Consider the following 19,570-nt stretch of genomic DNA (forward strand, 5'->3'; position numbering starts at 1 on the left):
CAGTACGTTTCGAACGCGTAAATCTCGCGAAATACATGTGTTATCGACAAATGATTGATGTATCATTTTCCGTCACTTAAAGCTGGATCTGACGATTCGTGTATCGCTTCGCGCTCTTAATTGAAAAATGGCGGGTAAATTGCATTTACAACGGCGCAAATTCACTACGCGAGATATATATTCGAATCCTTGCCTCGCCTCGCTGAGGAAATAATTGTCGCCCGTAAATATCAGGAAGCAACAGACTAATTTCCATTCCTTATCACCTCGGTTCCTACCTCACACGAGTAAACCGCGCGAAATAACCGCTCTGATAATCGTCGCCTCGATACGCCTACAAATCGTGGGAATTAATTTACCGCGCGGGCCGACAATCGCTAATTGTTCGTGATCGCGTTTATTTTCGGTACTCGCTGTGATTGTGTTTCAAAAGATGATAACGCTACTACGCGCGGAACAGTTTGAGTGTCGATGTCCGAATGATAGCACGGCGACTTCATGCGTATATACAAGTACGTTATATACGTTATAACTATCGAGGGATATATATACGTTGTTAGTGTATCGTGGCCAAGTAATATTTAACGTATTATGAGATAAATGTATATGCCGAATATTCTGTTTCTTGTATTCTAAATTAATTTCGATGCTCGAATTATATTATCGGAATATTAAAATTTTTATTGTCCATTTGAAGAAAAAAATTTTAAAGCGATTTATTATTATCATTATCAAATTTTATCATCGATTTATTATCTTTATCAGGTAATAAAACGGCGTAAATTTAATAAATCAAGAATTTTTCTGGTCGATTTTAATAAATCGGGAAAATAAAATTTAATCTCGTCGCAAAAATATGGTGGCTCTTTGTCGCCGTTTTAGAATTTCACTTCTCTCGGTATGTAAAAAATTTTAGAATAAAAGAAAAATGCTATAAATTGTAATTTGTATTTTGTGGTATAAATACAGTTACGGATATAAGCGTGTAAATTCTGCGCAGCCAACTTTAATCGTTTATAACTTGAAAACTGTTATAATTTCTTGACGTTATCGAGATTTTCAAACGTAATTAATCTTTAGGATATTAAAGAATTGTATGACGATCGTGATGGGATTCTGTATAGAATGAAAGGCGTTTTTTCTCTCTCTTTTCTTTCTCTTTGTCTCTTTCTTTCTTCCTTTCTCTCTATTTGATAAGCTGCATTACTTAGATTAAAGCTATTAAAGCATAATATTGGATTTGAGACATCTTAACTCAAAAAACTTAACGTTTAATGAATCAGTGGATGTCGAACTTTTTACGATGGAACAAAGGCGATGGAACTTTATCAAGAAAAATCAATTATTACCGTTGAGTTACAGATGCATATATACGTGTGTATGCAAATACAATTGTAATGAATAGTGAGGAAGAAATTTGTATTTTGATTCTGAAACGAAAAAATCGGTATTTCCACGAGAATAAATATTTTTCCGTTCCTTTATTCGAGATATGTTAGAGCTATTCACAAAGTAAGCTCGATACAGAGGCGCAGTAGATACAGAAAGGCATATGTACCTACAAAACAAAGATAAAGTAACGGCAAGATATACGTCGAATGGCGCTGAGTTTCCGAGGAGATGCATACTCACTGTAGATTTCGTCATCTTAGAAAGTCGCTGTTGTCTAACTCTTGACGTTTCAACCTTACCTGCAAAGTAAAAAACCTACGCGAGGAGAATGGGAGGATGTCTGCTTCATACAAGAGAAAGTGACTCATTTACGCAGAGTGACTTCTCTACAAACGCGCGCGGTCGCAAATTCCCGAAATTCAGCCGGGTAGATAGGAAGGTGCATTCGCGCGCGCATAGAACGTAAAAAAGGGCAGAGGACAAGAACTGTGCTTGGAACGGTCCGGAGGTACCTAACGCAAGAAGACGCAATCTACGAGCGTATCCGCAAAGGGTACCCTTTGCCCCGCGCGCGCGCGCGCTTCTCGGATAGAGGAAACTCCTCGACTCCGTGCTTGCGGTCCGCTGCTGCTAGTCCGAATTTCGCCGTTTGGTGTTCTGTATCGCATTAGATAGGGAGTCCCGTCGCGGCCGGCGACGGATAGGATGGGTGGAGAGGAAGAGGAGAGAAGAGAGCAACGGCGCGGCGCGGCGCGGCGCGGCGGAGAGATCGGGGGCTCTCGGGAGGGATAGAGAAAGGCGAAAGGCTCGCGCGGGGTTGCAGGATGGTAGCGGCGATGGTAATGACGACGGCGCGAGCGATGGCGAGAAGAGGGTCGCGGGGGGATAGGACAAGGGTGGAGGAGAGGAGGGCGCACCGCAAGCTCGAAAGTTGGGAAAAAGCCAAGGAAGGGGTTGTGCTTGGTGCGCGGGCCAGCCGGAGGGCGCAAGCTCCGGGTCTTCCTGTGCCCTCCCACTCGGCCGCGTGATAGGTGGAGCTTTCCTGCCCGCCAATACATGTCCCGGGGAACGCGTACTCTCGCTCCCGAGCGGCGCGAGTAGTGCCGAGCCGCCGCCACCGCCACCGTCAGTCCTTCCACATCCACGAAAACGCGCGTCCCACGGTGGTGGTACCGTGGTGTGTGGTGGCCTCTCGGCGCCGGCTCCGCTGCTGCTGCTGCTGTCGCGCCATGCGTGGCTGATCAGGTCAGGAAGGGTTGTTGGGGCCTCGGTGAGAGAGGATAACGCGCGCGCGAGATAAGGCCGCGGAACACCACCCGAACGCGAGCGCGACCGCGGTGACATAACCGTCGGCGAAGGGCGGCCAGGAGTCCGTCGAGTGACGGGATGATATATCGTAGGGATGTATGATCTAAAGGGTTGGGTCGGCAGGTGAAAATTAACGCGAACTCACATCGTACGGTGTGCTGTGTGCGCGAAGAGAGATGTCGGTGAACGTAAGAATAGTTCTGATAATGATGTGGACCGATGTGCGCGGAAAGGTCGGTTACGTGACGGCACGAAGAGGGTGAATCTCTGTTATTCCGGGTCTGGTAGAAGCGAGTTGTGTTATACCGAGGTATCGCATTCGTAACGGAACGTCGGAATTATGCAATAAGAATTATCTCGTTTCAGAGGATATTTTACCGATGACGGAAACTTATACATACATGTATTACATTATAGCATTCTTAAAAAAATAGTTTGATTGAAATGGATATTCTCTTTCTCCTGTTTTAACTTTTTAAGAAGAAGAAAATGGTTTGATAATAATCGAGGAGTGATCGCGTGATGTGTGTGTGTGTGTGTGGTATTCCAAATAATATGATACAATACAGTATATATTAATTTTCGATTTTGATTGTTAGCATGATGTCTAAAATTGTGCGAACGTTAATAATTAATTTTCGCAAAAGCTTGGTTAGGATTATGCATCCATAATGAATAAATTCTATAGCTAAACTTCTTTCTCCTTTAATTTGTTCTTTATTAACAGTGCACATTATGTTATACAAATATAGTCAGTTATGTTTTATATGTTGTATATGAGATATTAATGTCACATAGAGAATTGATTAACACTGCGCATTAAGTTTCTTAGCGGTTTTATATTTTACGATCGTTGCGTGACAATTTAGCATGCTCTCGTATAAAGTTGTCAGTGTAGAAAAAAGTAGCGATCTCGATAAAGATACAAAATTCTCAATAAATTATCGGTTTGTATGATTTGTATCCTTGCATAACGACTTAACGGTAATATGTTAAGGCGCGTAAATTAATTGGTGCGCGTGGAGTTCTTAAGGCATTCCAGTAACTGTAAGCAGTTACATATATCCGAACACGTATACGAAATTTTATAAATTTATGGATTCAGCGTTGCTGAATATATACATACATATATATATTTATATACGGACTTATCGATTGCATGACATTTCATTGCAGTAATGAGAAATTCGTGAAACTAAAGTAATATCGTAACATTTATACGGTCGTAATGAATAAATTCGTGAGAAATATAAGTATCATAATGATGGAAAGCACATCATAATTATTTTTAATATAGTCAAGAAAAAACGCGTAATTCCTAGTGTAATTACTGGAGTTTTTAAAGAGACAATATATGACACATTGATGAAATTTGAAATCTCACATTTCTGATAATAAATAAAAAATCAAAGGTATAAGAATATGAAACGGAACTCTCTAAATCTGAATCAGTGAATAGTCACTGATTCAGATTTAGAGAGAATACGAACAAAGAATTATAAAAAATAGAAAAATAATTTTGAGAATACCCATGTAGGGGGTTGGTCAACTTGGCCAAACATCGTGCCAATCTCGAACATTGTATATCAGTATTCTGATATAAGTAAACCTGATTGGCCAATAGGTGGCCGAACTTTGGAGCTTATAACCATCGCGCGAGATTGGCAACCGATATAAGCCCAAAGTTTGGTTCTTCGATGGGCCAATCTTGAGCCAAACACTGGCTTTATTTATGTACGCCAAAGTAGGTTCATCTATGTTGACCCAAATATCGGCCTTGATTAGAATTACCAACGTTGGTGACAAGATTTTTAGCCGAGTATTGGCCGAATTTAAGCGCCTAACTTTGGATATGCGATAACGCACCAAACAATGGCCACGTTACCTACCTCGGCGAACCCTACATGGGTAACAGTAATAAATTGATAAAAAAATATACACTGTTTTACAACGAAGAAAGCGAGTAAAATTTATGTGAGAAAGTTTGCAAAATACTTGGATACATTAATTGAAACTTTTTTATCGCGATGTAAAGTTACGTGCAACAGCAAAGTAACATCACGTTATTTACATGTGCATTTTTATAACGCTTTTATTCACGATCATTCGAAATAAACTTCTTTTTTCGAGAAATGCATCGCGATAGATGGAAATTACTTCCGAGTGAAGCGCTGCCAAAATGCGGGGTGTGTCTATACCGCGTGTGCTATCGAGCGATAGAAAGAGATTATGTTCGTAACGATACATAGCAGGAAATATTTGGTACGATATGCATTTGAGCGATATTGCATTCGTTGTTTTTCCTAGATAGCTAAAAAGCGTGATATGTCCACAGGATAAATCGAAAATCTAAACAACGTGAAAGATAAATTTAAAATACAGCTTCGATGTGTTAATATTCAACGATGGTATAAAAATAAAAAGAGACGTTTGCGAAGAAAAGAAAGAAAGTATAATTTATAATATATCTCTAAAACGCGACCTTACTTTCGTGCGTGGATGTAATTTTTACATCGAGTTACAAAATACGAGACAGATTTTTGAATCGCGTGAATCTTATTTTATTTCACATTTTCGAAATTTCACGAACGTTACGCGTTACGTTAACCTGTTAAAAAAAATTTTTTTTATTGTGAAAAATTTTATCCTCGAACTTGTATAGTTTATTGAAACGTCCATAAACTGTTTTTATTAATTACATTTTGCTTCCATTCTATCGAAATTCAATAATATGCATGTCGCGAAATGATACGGAAGACAGTGCGTGAATAAATTGCTCTTTGACGACACCAATGACATTTTAATCGTTGACTTGTATTACACTTAACTCTCTCTCTCTCTCTCTCTCTCTCTCTTCCTACAATTTTAGTGCATAACGTACTATATCGTGGAAGGCAAGTAAATTTAGGTAATGAGACTTTCCAAACATGTTAGCATGAGCTCTTGTTTGCCAGATGCGCTAACACATAAATTCCTGTTTGCCGCAGCACATAGCAGCTACGAAATATACTTCAACGGATGCTTGCAAAGCACTTTGAACATGTGAATATAGACTGATTTCTCTCATAGGTATATATTTTACGCGATTTTATTAATAAGTATCTTCGGCGACTAATAATTTCAAATGTTTCCTGTTTTTTAATCAGTTTTTGATTTGTTCTACTTTTGCTGCAGTATAACTGACATACCGAGAACAACGTAAGGAGAAATAATGTGAGATATAAAACGCAAATATGGAAGGAAAATGAATTTAAAACGCTTATTAATAAACCACAGAGCCTATATGCATTGGCAAATGTAAACCGAGCTAATGAGTAACAAGATAAATACGCACTCTCAAGTTATATATAAACTAAATTTCCGAGATATATATCGGTCGTTATATATAGAGAAACTCTCCGTGTTGTAAGATACTCCTCGTATGGCTTTTGTATCCCACAAGTATGATCTTCGGGTAACGGTAGATCGTATATACACGAGTTGTGAGCTGGGTGATCGCGCGAGAAAGGTGTGCCGCGCGATCAACGTCGAATTTTCTCTCAGTCGGCTTTCAGCCGGTAGATCGTTACCATCGATTCGTTCGGATCTCTCGTCGATCGCTCCTCGTGCGTATTGAACAGTCGCTCGTGACTTCGCATCGCTTGAGACGCATCAAGAGCTGCGAATTTCTCGTCGACGTATATCAGTATCTTTTTATTCGCGCATTCCAAATATCCTTCTCGTATTGTTTAAAAATCTAAATGTAAATAGAGGCACTTGTTCTGATGTTACATTCTTACGCTTTACATCGTTCTATCGCTACAATCTTTCTTCGTCGCCGACCCATGATTTTTCTTCTGACGTTTAAATACCTCGCGATAAATTCCCTTAATTTACAAATCGAGCAGGTTTCCTCTAATTCACATATGATTATCAATAAAAACTAAAAATTTAAATTACACTGGCCAACGTATTGTAGTTATCCTTGAAAATTAAAGATCATCGAGGTGATTGACGAGGTCTGTCCATGAGGAAGATCAGCGCGAAGCTCATTCGAGGTGTTCTTTTCGAATTGCAGATCGAATATAAGTGCGCGCGTGTGGTTCGTGTGTGTGTACATGTGCCATCATCACCACCGTCCGCAGCAGTAACGGAAAAGAAGAGGGCTCGACCCGCAGTGGCCGGAATCATCGAAAAATGGACGCGACGCCGCAGCGAGTTATTTCCGGTTTACTTTTGTTCGTCCTCGTCACATTACACCTCGGTAAGTTCCTTTCATTGTTATAATAATTAACGAGAGCATGGTGCGATCGTCGAACCGCGCTGGAGTACACGACATTATGCCGGTCCGGAGAAATCAACTTGGAAGAAGAAAATGGCGCATAATAGTGCTTTCTCGGTTACTTTCCGGAAGTGTTTTAAATATCTATGATTATTTATTAATTAACAAGTTTCTGTAATTTTTCATGTCAATTTTTTTACTAATATTATTGTCGAGAATGCAAGAATCACGACAAAAATATATTTTTAATTATATTTTCTCGAAATATTCTTTTAAATTTAATATTTTTTTATACGTGATCATCAGTTACGTGATTTATTTATGACATCGTGTACTAACTATTTAAATATCATATTTTATTTATACTTTCGATATTTATCTGGATCTTTTATTGACTCGTACATTTAGTTTAGCATTATCGCGTCATAATATCGTAACGTTACGTGCAAACGTCCGTAATATATGCGTGACGTATTACGACTATGCACACAGCCATTTTTCCGCATACCGTGAGAGTTAATATATTTATTCAGCTCGTAATAGAGACTGGCATTGTGGTGTGTACTCCGAGAAAGCTGTGTTATAATAATTTAAAATGGATTCGCGTGCGGTGCATCGCGCTGTAGAAGCAGTGCAAGCAGTTACCTACAGTTATTGTTATTACGCCGCGCCCATTATTTTGCGGTAACGTTCGCATCTCGAGTCTTGTTATTACACAAAGCGATTTAAATTACGCGGCCTTCCGTTCCATGGTACAGGCGGATGCAGGAAAATGCTTTGTGGAACGTTCGCCGGCCTCTTGACCTCCCGGAGAGAGAAAAATACGCGGCTAGTTTCGTAAATTTCGCCAAACTCCTCTATGCAATTTGCGTTAACTCTCTGCGCGGGATACATCACTTCACACAATCGTCATTTAGCCGAGCTGTTCATAACAGAAATAATATAAAGACTTCAAATTACTATAAAAACGAGAAAGACTCTATTTTTATATTCGACAACGTTTGGCTAATGTCGTGACAATTCGACCATTGGTTTTGGTCAGATTAATCGTCAAGACTTTTTCGGCCATGGGTTTTGGTCGTTTCTAAATTGATTTAATCTTCGATACTTACATATAAGCACCTCATTTTTATTAAATTAAATTATTAAATTTATTGCGACAAATATTACCACATGCCTCAGTGGTCGAATTGGTACGACGCTCTATAACACGGAATGAGGGAGGTTCCAGGCTCGAAAATTGGCTGAGGTAATACTTTTCGCAATAAATTTACTAATTTAATATTTAATAAAAATGAGATGCTTATATGTAAGTATCAAAGATTAAATCAATTACGACCAAAACCATGGTCGAAAAAGTCTTGACGATTATAATCTGACCAAAACCAATGGTCGAATTGTCACGACATTAGTCAAACGTTGTAGAATATAAAAATAGAGTCTTTCTCGTTTATTAATTATTGGCGAAACAAATACATATACTTTTCTGTTACTATAAAAACAATTAATATAAAAAAAATTAATATGAAACATAAACGAGGTGATGTAGTATAAGTGAAAGCTATTGTCATCTTGTCAGCTTTTTTAAGGTCAGACGATTCAACATCATTGTTACATTCGTATACGTATAAAACGTGTATCTATCGCGATACAATCTGACAATGAGAGGAGCAAGGTCTCAAAATTTAACCTAACCATGGACAATTTACGACCTTGATCTACCTTCGGATGCTGTCAACTCGAGAAGGACGGTTTGCAACGAGTTCTTTTGGTATACTCACTCTCTCGGTTTCAAAAAACGCAAGATACTCCCTAAGACATTACTTTCCTGCATTTTCTGCATTTATTCACGCAACATTATTATTGGAATCATACATATATTATAGGATTTAAGAATAAAAAAGCTGATTTTTTTTTAGATTCGTATGTATGTATATATCGGACTGTTTTATTTAAAAACGCTACCGCGAGAGTATAAGATTAGTTTGCTATCTTCGGAAGTATCATGGATCGGAAGAACGTTCATGTTACATTACGAAAAAAAAAATGAAAACGATAATTCAACGGCCTTGTTTTACACAAATTCGATCGTGGTTGGTCGTCGTTAACCGGTAAAAATCCGTTCAGTAGTTTTAGAGAAAATCGTGGACATACATACATACATACACGTCGAATATAGAACCTCCTTTTTTTGAAGTCGGTTAAAAATAATGTCGCGATGTCGCCGCCAACACTCGTTGCGACTGCGGCTGCAACTTGAAAACTTTTAGCGACTTAGGACGTAAATTGCAAAGGGGAAACGGGGACGCGGCCGTCTTGACGATGGGACGCACAAGTAGACGGCGGTAAATACGTCGCCGTAATTGCATAATGTCTACGGCGTGTGTACGGTCCGCGCCAAGATACCGAAGCCCTGGCCTGGTTTTTGCTAGAGGACTTTCACTCGGCATCACTATCTTCCTCTTTCTCCACCTGTCTCTTTCTGCCGATGCTGTGGGTCGTTTTCCGTCTCGTCGCTCGTTCCTCGCTCGTTTCCTCTCAAACGTCGGTCTCATCGACCGAACTCGCTTTCAAACCAGTTCGCCATCATCGGTGATTCGAAGGGCTCCGCCAAAATCGTCGGATAATCCATTTCAGCGATTTCACGGCGAACACAAAGGCGTGAATAAGTCAGCGTTATCGTACCGTTCCCTTCCGGGAATTCGATTTGTCTTACCTTGCTTTACTTAATACAAAGTAATATTGGATTATCCATCTCATGTTTAGTAAAAAATGAGTTATTAAATCTTTTTACTGTTTAAAATGCCAGTAACCATGAATTATGACGCGCAAAGAGTCTCCGAGTAAAACATGCAACGAGATTTTATATAATCCTATATATATGCTTTTTGATTCTTGAATCTTTATGCAGACGTTCTATCAAAAATAACGGTATATATTTTTTATATATAATACCGATTCTTTGTAATAAATGTAATTTTTTAAGAGTGGGCTTAACGGAGTTATATTTTTGGAAAGATGATTTTAAAATATACGCTACATGTTTTTTATTAATGTTATATGATTTTCGAAACTTAATAATTAAGATTTTTCTTTTAATTTATTATCATAGACATTGTACGCTAATTTGTAAATGTCATGCGATATAATGCAAAAATTGTAGCTGCTTTTTCATTAAATGAATTTAATTTTCACTAAATAAAACGATACATATTAATTACAAATATTGCAATTTTTCTCATGCTAAATCTAAATTACATAGAAGAAATTGAACCTCGAGAATTCTTCTTTACGGATTACTTTCTAATCAAGTTCTATTAGTCTCTCTCTCTCTCTCTCTCTCTCTCTCTCTCCATGTTTTCTTGTATCTCATTTTATCTTTATTTACGGAGTGTTCGCTTAATAGACGTAATGTATTGAAATTCTTTCGTAATTAAACTCAAGCTCTATTCTTAAACCACTGTTTCTACATATCAAAACGTGTTTGCACATTTCACGTGATATTATTTTTACAGAAATGCAGAAATTAATTTCCTCACATGTAAAGTGTTATTTCATAATTATTTAATATTAAATAACTGCCAATTATTTTAATTGTAAACATTTTATATAAAAATACTTTAAAAAAATTTATTTTATTAAACTAATCTAGTAGGAAATTTATAATTTTAGAAACTTATTGTTAGTTTGCAAGAATTTTTATTTCTTCAATAGCTTATACATAACTGAAAGACTATTGATCTCTACATTATCACATATGTATTAAGGAGAGATTTCCACAGCGCTCGTAGGGAGCTGTCCGAGGCCAAGAATGCTCTATGATAAAAATTCTCGCTGACGATCACCGGCGGCGCCCACTTCAGAGGCACTACGACAGATTCCAAACGTCGAATCGATGTAAAACGAACACCGACGCGCGAGTATCGGCGATGCAAGCGCGTGTAGCCTCCAATAAACCCCGGTCGAAGCCGTTCGATCGCTCTCGACGAATCTCGAATCGGACAATACCCGGCCTCCTGACGCGGATACGGTCCCTCCGGCTCGTCCGGGATAACCCGCGAGGTCTCTCGGGCATACATATACGCCCGCATGTTGCCGGCGGCGGGGCATAATACCACGAGTACAACTCCCCCCGGTTGTACTCGTGCGCTATCAAACACGAGGGGGGAAAGAAAGAGATGCGCGTCTCTCTATCTGTCTAGCTCTCGATCCATCTTTATCTTCTTTTCCGGGGATTACTTCCGGGTCAGCGAGCCAGTCTCGATCGCGCGTTCGTTCCGCGCTCTTACAGATTATACGGGGTACTTGTTGGTGCGTGACGCGAGGCGCATCCCGAAGCGCATGGCGTACCCGTAAGCTCTGCGAATCCCCCCCGGGCGCCGCGAGCTGCGTCGTCTCGAATCTCCGTTCGACGGTTCGGATATTGCGAATCGTGGCACCGACAATATTTCACGAGAGATCGACCGTTCATCGCTCGACACATCGGCTCACGTTTCACGGATACTTGTTCTTCTGTGGAGAGAGCGTACAGAACGGGCCAAAAGCCCACTGTCCTGAGAGCAAAACTAGCCGAGAGAAACTTTAACGATTTTTTTGTTTAATACTTGGACCGTGTCGTGTCTCTTTCTTGATTGCTTTAAAACGTTACTTTAAAGAGTATATGGTATACTGTAGGAGCCTATTTATTCTCTCAGAAAATGGTACTCCAACTTAAAATATGAAGAATATTCAAGCTTTTAGTTTAGTAAACTTATCGCGCGATATCTATAATTCAAACTTTGAATAATCCAACTAATATTTTGTTCTAATACTTATTAAAAATGCTCTCCGAAATATACAAAAATAATAACAATTATAAAAGAAGATTATATTTCGAGTTAAACACGATTTTTATTTTGCATTAATGTGTGTAATAATAGACGTCATCCTTGCCGAATTAGTTTAAAAATACGTACTGACAAGATCCTTTAAAAATTCACGGTATATAATACGGAAAAAGAGGATTAGCTATTATAGCAAATCTACACACAGAAAAATATAAACTACCTGCAAGTTAATATTACTTGATTCAAGTATTTGATAAGTTCATATATGAGCAAATCTACCATAAAGTCGTCATAAGTATCACATTTACTCAAAACATATTCTAGATCTTAGCAAGTTTAGTACTTGAAACAAGAATATTAAATTAATACGAACATTTTGTTTACTTACAATATAGAGTCCACGGAAGAGAAGCATATACTTCAATAAAGATATTACATTTTCTTGAGAGAAGTTTATCCGTTATTTGAATCAAGTAAAAATTTTATTCATCTAGAATAATCGTTTACTTCAAAAAAGAATTTGTATTCTTGATGATTACAATTAATATTATTTTTATTTTTTTAATTTTCTTTAATTTTTTAGTTTCTAAGTGGAATGTAGGTTAGGAGGTTTTCGTGCGCGGTGCGGAGGGGTAGTACTTACAGTTTAGAATATAAAAATTCCTGTCTTCAGGTGGACTTGAACCCGGTTCCTCGTGGTTATGAGTCTGACACTTTATCACTAGGCCACATCTCTGATTATATTCTTAGTGTTGCAGTATCTAGTTTTCACAGAAGTAATTTATTGATTTCAAGTATTTCATAATCTTACCTAAAGAATCAGTAAATATACAAATCAAGCTTATGTGGCTTTTCTTAGATAAAGTTTACAGAATATACTTGAAATTAATGAATCACTTTCTGTCAAAACTAGATACTGCAGCACTAAAAATATAATCAGAGATGTGGCCTAGTGATAAAGTATCAGACTCATAACCACGAGGAACCGGGTTCAAGTCCACCTGATGACAGGAATTTCAATATTCTAAACTGTACCCCTCCGGACCGCGCACGAAAATTTCCTAACCTAGAAGAATGTCGTTCTACAGCCAAGTATTTCATATTCTTACCTAAAAAATCAGTAAATATTCAAATCAAGCTTATGTTGCTTTTCTTAGATAAAGTTTCGGAATATACTTGAAAGAAGAATAAATTCTTCTTTTAAGCACATGATGATAAGCTTTTCTAATACTTATGATGAGTATATTAAGAAACTAATATTAAGAAAGAAAATATTCTTTGTTAAAGAAAACTGTTACTCAAACCAAATAAAATAAAATGAGTAATTGCTTTTCTTGGCTATAGAACGATATTTTTCTGTGTGTAGTCGTAAAATATGGATAACTAACATTCTTTGCAGCGAGAGCTATAATTTAGCAACAGTAGCAAAATCTTTTGCAATTATTACTAAATTATAGCTCTCGCTGCAAAAAATGTTAGTTATCCATATTTTACGACCAGCTAGAGTAGTCAATCCTTTTTTTCCGTGCATGATGCTTGCTTCATTATTGCAAATTAATATGCGATGGGAAACGACGGAAACGTCTGTCGCGTCTATGCGATTACGAGCCTTCGTAACATACACGAGGCGTTTGTTTTCTCTGTTAGTTTTCAGTACCGTGGGATTATCGAGCTTCGGCCTACGGTCCACAGTGTTCAGCTTGCTCAGCCTCACGGTACGCTACGGTGGTAGTACTCGTCGTAGTAACGTTCGTAGTAAACCACGTAATGGTACACGTGAAGGCGCGGGTTGCGCAAGCGCTGGGATATCCTTCATAGACGTATGCGCGTGTGTGAGTGTCGGGTGCCCAGGATTTGTGTGTATGTGTGACGTGCACGTCGTAATCGTCTGCACTTTTTCGCGATGCGCTTCGTGTCTGATAGGTAACTAATGAGAATAAAGGGGGACGACGAACAACGCGTCGCGGTACGCTATCCATTACGAAAAATCATTGTGTAGCAATTTATTAATCCAGGATACTTGCTGATTTTCTGCTTTCTTCCTCTCTTTCCCGTTTTCGCTTGCGCGGCTATAAAGGGAATCGCACAATACGCGGAAAATCGAGAGAATATTTACATAGACAATACGTTGTATAACGCTAGAGATATTTGTGGTGTTTGCACAGTCGTGGCACATCGTTAGCACATCGACATTTTATTGTTGATATTGTATTGGAATTTGACACTTTTCGAATATTATATACGATATGTTTTTACAACATATACCTAACAACTTAGATTTTCCTTACATAATTAGATTTTCCTTAATTCAATGTTGCGAAAAATTTCTTTTTTGATTATCATAAGCGACAGTGATTAATTTTTCAATCTAATATCTGGGTCTTGTTTTTAAAGAATGGCATGAAATATAATAACAGGTATACACACAATTGCAGGCACGTTGTCACATTTTCCGTCTCATAACAAGTTTCAAATAATAAGATAGTCAATACGTCATTCTACGTAATAATTTCATAATGGAAAATTATAAATCCTATAAAATAATAAATCTCGAGACTTGATAAGAGCTATTTGTAGGACATTTGACAATTACATGCTTTCTACAAGAGAGAACTCAGGTAAATTATTACTTATATTTATGTAGTGCTATAATCTTTTATGCATTAAACGACAATTAATAGATGCAATTATGCTTCCTCGGAGAGCAATGACAGAACATTTGCACCAGCTTGAAATAATAAGGTTGCTAATTAATTCACTTTCTATTTTTATATAGAGTAGTTACGTCTTATGATTTCGACCTTGCGTTCACTACGCACCTTGGCACTAATAGAACGAATTTACAATGCGTTACAACTCCTTATGGAATTTGAGCAATGCGTCATCCTTTCTCACGTCCATGATCTAGATTACCATTGAAATCTGTATCTGTTTCGTTCTTCAAAGCACAAGATTTTTAAGATGACAACGTTATTACCTCTTGCTAGTCTTCGTGAATAATTTGACAACTATATAAGCGAAGTGAAGAATTGTCGCATAAATTCCAATCAATGTCGTAAAGAGATTACGGTATGAAATAAAATAAAATAAAATAAAATTTTATGTGAAAACATCTATGAATTTTATTCTAGAACAACTTGAAATTAATCAACATATATATTATTATATATTGTTGTCGATATACATCATATTTGATAGTTAAACTGAAATTTATTACTATTTTATGGCTTGAAACGCGCAAATAAGAAGATATTTTACAGTATAGGTATTCAAACGTGAAACATTTTTCTCCGTTTCAAAATCGCGGAATGGCGGTCTCGGTACTTTAGCTCTCGAATCTATTGATATAAAAATTGCAAAAGTTACAGTACGGTGTCCCACATGTACAGCAGGGTGCACTCTATGTAATTGGAGTCGGTAAGCGGGATACATTTAATGCGTATACTTGTTGCTCGATCGCCAGATGTGCGATTCCCAGCGTGGCGTTTATATGGATGTTGGGAAGTGATGAGCATACGGCGTCGGCCATCCCCAAATTCTGCGGCTCAAGCTTAATCGACGTAAATGGCCGATTTGAGAGAGAATGAGATGAAGAGAGAGAGAGCGCTTTTCCTTCGATCGTTCTTTTCTGCCATTAATCGCCACAATCTGTCGTAATTTACTACCTGTGAATATTACGGAAATCGCGTCATTCTTTGATTCAGGTTAAATCCCGAGCAAATCGCGACATTTGCGATCCGCGCGATTTCCACTGCGTCTTTCTTCATGCCGGATTTTCGTAATCGCGAAAGACATTCGTCGATGATCGTGTTCGTTAAATGATTCTGCGACGTGTCGGTTTTGTTAGAAGCCGGACGAAGACCAGGCGATTTGGCCTGATCACTTGAAGCAGATCTTGTGTGACTTTGCGATTGTATAATATTCTCATATACTTCAATTCTTAATTATCGCTTCGCTTTTATGCCTGAAATCTAGTATTATAAATTTCGAAATATTTGCATACGTGTCTCTTTGTTAATGCGATTTTCAACTATTTATTATTAAAAGATTGGCTTTTTTTACGAGTATAGTTTTATACTTTTATTTTAGGCTTGCTTCTTTACAAGAATAAATTGGTCCGTCGCAGGCACACGCACTTAGATATGAAATAAGATAGCGTGTTTGTCAGTTAATCATAATTTGAGAGTGAAATTAAAATTTTTATTCCTCATACTGCTTCCTGAGAGTTTCTTTAGCTGGAGAATATTTCTTTCATCTTTTACGTCCTAAGGCATAAGAACCGAAATTAATTTCTTTCCTTAAATACGTCTGTATATTCAGAATAATATATTGCAAAGGAAACCATATATTATTAAAAAATATATATATTATTTTGCATATTTGCTTTAAGTATTTATCCTTGCTATCTACGATGTTTTCGCTATTCTGATAGGTAAATACGCTTTTTCAAATAAATGCGATTTGATGCGGATTCCGGGTGATTCTTATTTTTTGGAGGCATTGTGCCATGCCCGACTTCTCGTAATCTCGGATTTTCGGTCCCGGCTTCCTACGTTTTGAATTTTCCGATAGGATCTCGTGTGTGTCGATAATGTAAATTAATCGATTGTATTGACATCCGAGTCTTGTATGAAAACTTCTCCTTTCGCGGATTTTCTTCCCCCTCCTCTCGTCCTTTGTCCCTTTTTGTCAAGTCCTTCCCTTTGCAGCGCGATACCTCGGCAATTGTATCGCCTCTTTCCATTACCAAAACGAACAACTCGATCCCGCGGGGGTGAGAGAGAAGCCGAGGAGTAACGTTGAGAGAAACAATTTAACTAATGGATATCGGCCGGGGAAGTCCTACGATTGCTTTGTGCCTCACACCTTCATCCCGTTATTTTGAGTTATTTGCAAGGAAAGAGTGTAAAAAAATGTCTCTTACGCAATGTTTATACGACGTGTCGCGATAGAAATAATTGCTAATCGAGAGTCGTGAAAAATAAAAGGAAACACGCCGCATAACGAACTTGAAAATTCCGCGTGATTTTGTTGTGTTTTTTTGCGCCATGACACTCACAAGGGTTCTCTCTTTTCTGTCTGTGTTTCGTGTTTTCTACCTCCTTTCATGCCCTCGTGACGTCCGACAGTCGTAGTTGTTGATACGCGATTCGAATTCCTACGGAAACCGATCGATGTAGACTGGCATTCACTTGGGGTACAACGACGAGAATGCAGGTTGAGGATTTGGTGTAATATAAACGCGCAAGATCGAAATGTATATAAATAGAATTTACCGAAGAATTGACATTTATTATGTACATATAAAATATTATAAACACGGTATTCCAAAACATTACATTTCTAATTATTTCTATACAAATATTTTTTTGTAACTTTTTTTATCTTATAGCTTTATGCAACTCCTCGATTTAAAAAAAAAAACTAATTAATTCTGAAGATTATATAATTTAAAACATTTCAGGGCTAGTTTCTTACCTGCGGTCGAAATAATTGTACTTGTCGGTATTTTTATTCCTTGAAATTCGATAGTAGTAAAAATCTATCTTATAAACTCTCATCAATAATAATTAGCATAATCATTTAGTCGACATTTCAATCGACTAAATTATTCGGCCTGTTATTTGCAGCAACAAGTTAGCGATGGAATATTCGAATTGACTTGCCGATTGTACCTTAGACAACTGCCATTTGCGTATCTTCCGAGTACATGATGCTTTATTAGATAGGCGGGAGGTACACGTTCCGTTACGAGATCAGTATCGACCAGCCGTCTTCCCTGTTTGTCCTCCACAAGTGCTTGCTAATTACATAATCAAATATCACAAACTAGAAAAAAGAAACACTTTGACCAAAAAATCGTGTTTGCGGTACAATGTACATATAGTATACACAATAAAAAAATCTGATTCATTACACAGGCAAAAAATAAAAAGTGTCTTGGCCGAGACACTACACTAGTGTATTCCCATGTATTTTGACCCGCTGAATCCGAATCCGAAGTCAGAATTGTCAGACTGGCTCTCAGTTCCGAGCAAACCTCAAAAAAAAGTGTTCGTTTCGTGGAGTTTTGAACTTTTTTTGAGGTTTAAAGACACTTTTTATTTTTTGTGTGCCTGTGTTATCATCATTAAAAAATCTTTCTTCTTAAAGAATTTTATAAGTTAGAAGATTTTATATTGTGTGATTAAAAATATGATTTTTTTATGAGATGACAAAAATATATTACGGAATGTTTTTTACAAACAGATGACCAGTTTCTTCTATACGAATTTAAATCTTATAAGCTATTACACGCAATTTTCTTCTTATCAAGTAATAATAATAAATGTTTAAAAATTGAATTATTTTTTAAAATAGAGATATATCTCATATAATGTAATCGAAAGCAGGCTCGATCAAGATTAACGTTAATCGACGTTGCAATCGAGCCTCGAAAAACCTGAAAATAGCGTCTTCCGGAGTAGGTCAGCCATTAGTCAGCCGGGCGCGACTTTGTGACTTCCGGCAGACGATCACGCCACGCCACGCTACGCCACGCGTCATTGTCATCATCGTCGCCGTGCGTAATGCATTGTACACGGGTGCATGACAAATGTCCCGGCTCGATATCATTATCGCCCAGTCTCGCGCCACGCCGCGCCGCGCCGTCCACCTCCAGCCTCGACGACAACGCTTCGCCGGGGGCGATCCACCACCTTCGATCTCGCTCTCCCGGCCCTTTCCACCCACCCCTCCGTTCCGACGATTTCGGTTCCCACGGAGCGCGTTACGTGAACCTGCTTCTACTACGGGGCACGTAAATACGTGTACGTCGTTCAATCGATATGCGACGGCAGCCGCATCTGCGTGTCTGCGCGCGTATGCGTACGCCTGGTGCGCGCGCGGGGGATGACATTCATATCGCGGTAGAACTCAAACACGAATCGAAGAGAGAGAGGGATGGAGCTGTGTAATATCGCTTCCCTTGCCTACGCGTTTTAGTACGTGCTATCGATGCGAGAGAACGTTTGGCACGATCTTCGTTCACGATCACTTTCATTCGAAATATATGTATCGCGAATATGTATATCGAGGTAACATGAGCAATTATCGGTCGACTACAAATTGTGTTTCCCACAATTGAATGTTTATTACAATTATATAATTTGTAATATATAGTAAATAGTCCCAGGGGTGATTCACAACATTTAGTAAATAACATCTTCAAACATTAACGTAGCTAGCTGTACCGTTTTAAAAGGTTTAATGTAAATTTAAATAAATTGTCGTAATTACAATATACAATTTATGGAGTGATTGTAATTCTTGTTAGTATGTAGTATGCAACAATTTTATTTTGTGTTAACGCGCGAGAAATAATGAAGTTAATAAAACAAACGATTATAAACGAGCGAAAATTTGTTTCCATATTTTTACGAATAAATAAATATTTTCTCTCTGACATTTCAGTCTGATACTCCAGCTTCTACAGACTTTTCGCTGTCGAATGTTCATTCGCACTATTAATTTCTCTACACCTTGTATGTTATCGAAAGGGCGCGGTTTCGTTTAAAAGGAGAAATAAAGCGAAAGTAGGCAATCACGAGATAAATTTTCAAGTGGCGCAACAACCACGTCGCCGTAAGACGACGTTTTTATTTCCAGTACCCTGGAAATGAACGGCGCTCCGTGGTGCGACTTGAGCCACCGGTTCCGTCCTCGCGGCACGCGTTCTATTTCCCCGAGATTTCATTTCTCTCTCTCTCTCTCTCTCTCTCTCTCTCTCTCTCTCTCTCTCTCT

General features: G+C 38.2%; 1 protein-coding gene across 6 annotated transcripts in view; it reads left to right on the forward strand.

Annotated features, from left to right (window-relative positions):
• Nucleotides 1-19,570, forward strand: part of LOC112454219 (protein Skeletor, isoforms B/C) — a 66,773-nt gene that overhangs the window by 15,454 nt on the left and 31,749 nt on the right. For 2 of the 6 annotated variants that reach the window (XM_025015483.1, XM_025015488.1), the window contains exons 1-2: nt 2,520-2,637; nt 6,758-6,943. In XM_025015483.1, coding sequence (XP_024871251.1) covers nt 6,877-6,943 — 67 coding nt within the window. In that variant the 5' untranslated portion in view covers nt 2,520-2,637; nt 6,758-6,876. Of the gene's footprint in view, nt 1-2,519; nt 2,638-2,661; nt 3,011-5,349; nt 6,306-6,757; nt 6,944-19,570 lie in introns of those variants that run through there. The other 4 variants (XM_025015484.1, XM_025015486.1, XM_025015485.1 and 1 more) reach the window with 3 other exon arrangements.

Source organism: Temnothorax curvispinosus, unplaced genomic scaffold (assembly GCF_003070985.1).
Source record: "Temnothorax curvispinosus isolate PA1 unplaced genomic scaffold, ASM307098v1 QBEX01004926.1, whole genome shotgun sequence".
Classification (NCBI taxonomy): domain Eukaryota; kingdom Metazoa; phylum Arthropoda; class Insecta; order Hymenoptera; family Formicidae; genus Temnothorax; species Temnothorax curvispinosus.